The sequence below is a fragment of the Melanaphis sacchari genome, unplaced genomic scaffold (assembly GCF_002803265.2).
Source record: "Melanaphis sacchari strain LSU unplaced genomic scaffold, SCAv2.0 Contig267_pilon_pilon, whole genome shotgun sequence".
Taxonomy (NCBI): domain Eukaryota; kingdom Metazoa; phylum Arthropoda; class Insecta; order Hemiptera; family Aphididae; genus Melanaphis; species Melanaphis sacchari.
The window spans coordinates 1-5979 of NW_020271140.1; the positions used below are offsets into that span (position 1 = coordinate 1).

General features: G+C 33.4%; 1 protein-coding gene across 1 annotated transcript; it reads left to right on the plus strand.

Moving 5' to 3' along the window:
* The first annotated feature begins 3479 nt into the window (after positions 1–3479).
* LOC112595276 lies at positions 3480–4596 on the plus strand. The gene is made up of 3 exons (XM_025340416.1): positions 3480–3606; positions 4118–4390; positions 4448–4596. The coding sequence occupies exons 1-3, from the start codon at positions 3582–3584 to the stop codon at positions 4594–4596; spliced, it is 447 nt and encodes a 148-aa protein (XP_025196201.1). The 5' UTR covers positions 3480–3581.
* The last annotated feature ends 1383 nt before the right edge of the window (positions 4597–5979 follow it).

The following is a 5979-nucleotide window of genomic DNA, read 5'->3' on the forward strand; positions in this document are numbered from 1 at the left end:
ACGACCGCAGAAAGTGAAACTAAAGCATCAGAAAATGAAGTTTTTTTTACCAAATACAGAATCGCCAGATTGTTGGAACGATAAGCAAGTGAAGTATTTTACAGAAGAATACCCACGAATGTTTTTCTATAATAAAAAAATTGGTTGCAAAATATGTTCCAAGGCCAATTTTAATTTAACAAAACATCAAGGAATGGATTCACAAGAATGGATTAATGGATAAATATGTTCAGTTGGAGATGATTTCAAGAAACAGCAAACAAATTTAAGAAAAAAAATTTCAAAACATAAATCTTCTCAAAGCCATTTACACACTGACTGAACGTATAATTGAAAAACAAAAGTTGGAAATTATGCCAGCTCAAGTATTAAAAACTTTATATATTGACATTGAAAATACAAAAAAAAATATTCAGGACAGCATACAGCATAGCAAAGAATCAAAGACCTTACACAGACATGACAAAATTAGTAGATCTTTAAATAATTAATGGCTTGGATATGGGGAGAATTCTTTAAACAAATAAAGCATGTAGCAATATTATTGATCATATAACCTTTGAAATGCAAAAGAAACTTTGTCTTGACCAAAAGCATAACAAAAGAAAAATATGTATTATTGTTGATGAGTTTACAACGTTAAGCCAAAAGACAATGTTGGTTATTTGTTTGAGATCTGCTGTAGCCAATAACAATGATGTAATAACATAATTTTTAATATTATTGAAGTTCAAAACACATCTGCTAACTCTATAAAAACTGCTATTTTAACTGATCTTTATGCACATGAATCAACGGACGATTTTTTAAAAGAAAATTTGATAGCTTTTGTGAGCGACGGTGCTTCCAATATGTTGGGTAGATTGTTCGGTGTCAGTGTTCAGCTACAAAGCATGTATCCCAACATTTTAATTTGGCATTGCTGTAACCATCGACTAGAATTAGCAGTATCTGATGCATTAAAAGAAGTTCAAGGAACAAATAATTTTCAGTCATTCATAGAAAAAGTGTATGCATTGTATCATCAATCAACCAAAAACATGCATGAACTTAGTAAGTGTGCTGCTTCATTAGAAATGAAACTCTTACATATTGGTAAAATCTTCACTATTAGATGGGTTGCTTCTAGTGAAAAAATATTAAAAGCAGTTTGGAATAATTATGTACCATTATTTGATCATTTTTCCAAAGCACCTAATGATATAAAAAGAGACTAAAAAGAAAGATCTAAATATGTGTGGCCTAAAACGTATTCTAACATCAGTAGAAATTGTTACAAATTTAGGTAAATTTAGTACATTTTGTATTTACATGAAGCTTTTTAATCAACTTTCTTTTAATTTCAGGAATCATGTATGATGGGCTGTCTGAACTTGCAGACTTATCGTTACAGTTGCAAGAAAAAAGTTTATCACTTCCAGCTACAAATAGAACTATAGAACGTACCATTAGAATATTTGTTTCGATGGCTAATATATGTGGACCAAAAACACAAGAAGCTGTGGATGCAGGGATACATTTTATGTTCAAAGATGTACAATTAGTCACAAACAAATCAATTCCTAAAATTAAACATGCACAGTTTTTTATGAGTTTAGCTAATAACTTGCGTGCTAGACTATTTACTACACAAGCAACTCATGTGTCTAAAAATAAAAATGACTTTAAAAATGAATATGATGAACTTTTAAAAGATTTGGATGTGTTAAATTATAATTACTGGCCTGATAATGTTGATATTCAGTATGGAGATGACTGTGTTAGAAGGTTAGTTAGAAGATTTCATTTAGATGAAAAAACTACGATTCGAGGATTTCGTGAGTATAAATATACAAAAGATTCCTCACAAATAAACTATTTAGATCCTCTTTTGACTGCAGTCAGAACAATTGCTATTTCATCTTCTGAATGTGAGCGATCATTCAGTGCGATGAACAACATAGTAACATCAAAAAGAAATGCTTTAACTACAGGGCATATATCTTCATTGGTTTTTCTTAACTGTATCGGACCTCCAGTTCAGTTGTTCAAACCAGATCATTATGTTGAGAGCTGGATTAAAAGTGGCAAAAGAAATTCAGATGAAGTTAACTGTCCCAAACGATCTTTTAAAAATTAAGATAATTCATATAAACATTTATGGACCTTACTTAATACATAATTTAAGTTTTGTTTTGTTTTTATTTATTTTTGTAGAATAATTAATTAATTTACATTTATTGATTTAAAAAAAATAATTAATTAACAAGTGTTTCTTTCTTTTAAAATATTTGTGTATAATAAATTTAATGATTTTCTGGGATTATGAGTTATTGATGGGTGGTGTGGGGGGCTTTGCCCCCCTCCCACGGTAATGTCACAGTTCATCTGTGTGGAACGCTCATTCATCCAACATCCGATGAGTCCCCCTTCTAGTTTTTTTCCAAATCAAGCACTGATCATACTACAATAGGTATAATTTAATTAATCTGTTAGAAGATTTAAAACGAGGACCATCTCACAAGTTTCAAAATTTCTGTAGAATGTCTGTCACAGATTTTGAATATCTTATTCAAAAAATTTGTCCAACCATATGTAAAACAGATACAAATATGAAAAATTGTATTCCGGTTCAGGAAAGGCTAGCTGTTACCTTAAGGATCTTAGCCACAGGAGATAGCTTTAAGAGCTTTTCATATTTGTTTAAGTTTTTAAGTCAAACTGTTTCCAGATGTGTTTAAAATGTTTGTAAGGCGTTAAATCAGGAGTTGAAAAATGAAATCATGGTAAAGTATTTGTGTCTAGGCCAAAATAGCAAAACAATTAACCGCGAATTTAAAAAAAGCGATTATGCATAATAGCGAAACTACAGATTTTTATAATTTCTTTTTCAAATACTATAAAACATATAAAACTAAAACATAAATACTTGATAAAACTTATTATTACCTGTAATTTCTGGCGCAATTAATATATACCTACTACCCAGTAACCAAGGACGTATCGGGTTATCGTCAATGTGCTATCTTAGTTACTATTATGACTATTTGAATATTGGAAATATACCGAGATAAAATTGTCAATCGTATTATATTTGAGCTGACACAATTTAATATAGTTATAATTCGACAGTGCGTAAATGTAGTGTAGCTTGTATTATTTAACTTATTATTTTCGTTCTTTAAAAAAAAAGTGCACAGTGAAAAAATATATTAATATTATTTTCAATGGAATTTGTAAAAAGTAATAAAAATAAGGATTTATTATTGTATAGTGGCTTTTTGCATCGTGAAGACAGAAAACAAAATAACACAATATATTGGCGTTGCGTAGAAAGTTCATGTAAAGGTAGAATAATTACGTTAAACGGAGAAATTAAAAGTCAACCTAAAGAAAACTCACATAATCATGTTCCCGATCGATGTAAAATCCAATGCAAAATGGCTGTTAATAAGATAAAAGAAGCGGCTATTCATACACAAAATACTCCACAGTCCACATGATATAATCAGTACTGTTCAAATAGTACCTGGAGTAGCCGGTGCAATTCCTTCAGTTCATCATTTAAAACACACTATACGAAGAGTTCGAAAATGTAACCAATGCGCACCATCTATTCCGAAAACAGCGAGTGACCTTAAAATTGCTGATGATTATACTAAAACGATGAAAGGAGAACAATTTTGAATATTGGACAGTGGAGCATCACAAGATTGAATTTTAATATTTTCGACCGAAAATAATTTAAAACTAATGGATCAATCAACTAATTGGTTAGTCGATGGAACTTTTAAAACAGTACCTTCACTTTTTTATCAGTTATTTACTATTCATGTACTTATTCAACAAGATAACCAAACAGTTAGTCCTACCATTTATGCATTATTAACCGATAAATCTCAATTAACATATACACGTTTTCTTAAATATTTATTAGAAATAAAACCATCTTTAAATCCAACATCGGTAATAATGGACTTTGAACACAATCAATGCATTCAAAACTGTTTTTTCACATGCTGAACAACAAGGTTGTTTTTTCATTTTTCTAAATGTATGTGGCGACAAATTCAAAATGTTGGTCTAGTCGAAAATTATGTTAATAATGCTAACTTTGCTCTTCATATTCGTATGCTAGCTGCTTTGGCCTATGTTCCACCAGATAACGTAATTAATGCATACGAAGAAATTTTAGAAACACAATTTTATGTGGAAAACGAAGACTTGGTAATGCCATTCTTGGATTATTTCGAGGATAACTGGGTAGGAAAAATAACAGAAAGACGAAAAACTCGACGACAACCAAGACATCCTACTGATATTTGGAATTGTCACTATTCAGCCAAAAATGGTCTTCCAACAACAAACAACACTGTTGAAGGGTGGCACAGAGGATTTACATCTGTTATTGGTTCGTATTATTTTATTAATAATTAGTATCTTTAGTAAAAGAATAGATATTCTTTAGGAGCAAGCCACCCTATTATATGGAAAGTCATAGATGGAATTAAGAAAGATCAAAATATAGAAGAATTAAAACGAGAGCAGTATAATGCTGGAGAACAACCACGGAAAAAAAAAAGTACAAGGACTGTAATGAAAGAATTCATGCATTAGTTACAAATTATAATACTAATGAGAATAAGAACTTCATAAAAGGTATAGCATATAATTATATTTAAATTGAATATAATTATTTTATTTAAAATTATCATTATTATTACTATAAATACTTATTATTAGAACTTAACAATATTATAATTATAATGAATGTAATTTAATCTCATTTATAAACTATTTTTATCCATTTTTTTATTGTAATAAATGTTTGATTTTCGCTATTATCAATTCGCGGTAATTGTTTTGCTATTTTGGCCGGATACCAAAGTATTTATATTTTAAAACATATCTTTTATTATACCTTTTAATATTAAAATAAAAACAAATAGTTAATAAAATCAAAATGGAAACCTTGAAAAACACTTTTCACATTAATATTTAAAATTAATAAATAATAAAACAGAATGTATTATAAAACTTTTAATAAAAAAAAATTAATATCTATGTACAAAAACAATATTTAGTACCTTTACATACCTATAGCATTGATTAAATATACATAGATAGTCCAAGTCAATAGACAATATGGGAACACCAAGATTAGTAGCTTAAGAATGTCAATAGGTAGCGGGTACATCTTTCCGTGTGTTACGGGGTATGACCAGTTCTTTCGAGTTACCCTGGAGACACTCAGCCTCTTTGTATAACCGCGAGGTTATCTTTTCCGGGCGGTAGACCCGGATGACTACGGAGGTCCCGCCCGGGGCGTCGCCTCACCACGGGCGCCATAATGAGTGACCGCCGCGGCCAGGGCCCGACGTATTATCGCCCGAGTCAAACCCCTACTATTAAGTTGGTACTTCCACAACCATCACGAGTCCTTCCTCAAGTGAGTCTTCCCCGGTGCGGGCGAGCGCGTGTCCTCGGTGAGTCCGCGCGGTCGTGCGCCTCGGGTCCGACACCCCAGAGCGTCGAGGCGATATTAGCAAGCCGACTCGACGGGGCTTACTCCGAGTCCCGTGGTACGAGGTTTGAACCCGGCGTTCAGGCCCTCGCAACTGCCTTGTCCGCAAGCAGGTCGATCGAGGCACCGCTGTGTGTACCGTGACGATACCCTTATAGTGCGTACGGTTTTGTCTTTATTGACAGATTGCCGTCTCTGCCGATGCCTCTCCCGTATCAAGCCCCGAGCCGGCTGAATACGTGCACGTGCTTCGCCCGAAGTGAGGTCTGGCCCCTCTAGTTCGAGCTCTCGGTCTAGGCAAGAATTTGTTCATAGGAAGCGAGGTCACCCAATTCGCCCCGCAGGATTTCTCCGTCCGACCCGGTTCCGAAGAGACCGGGAATTCAGTCCGTCCCGCGAGGTATCCCGTCCCTCGCTCCCGGCTAGGCGGGTCTTGGTACGGAGGGCGTTCGACGATCCTGTGGGGGCGCCGTCTT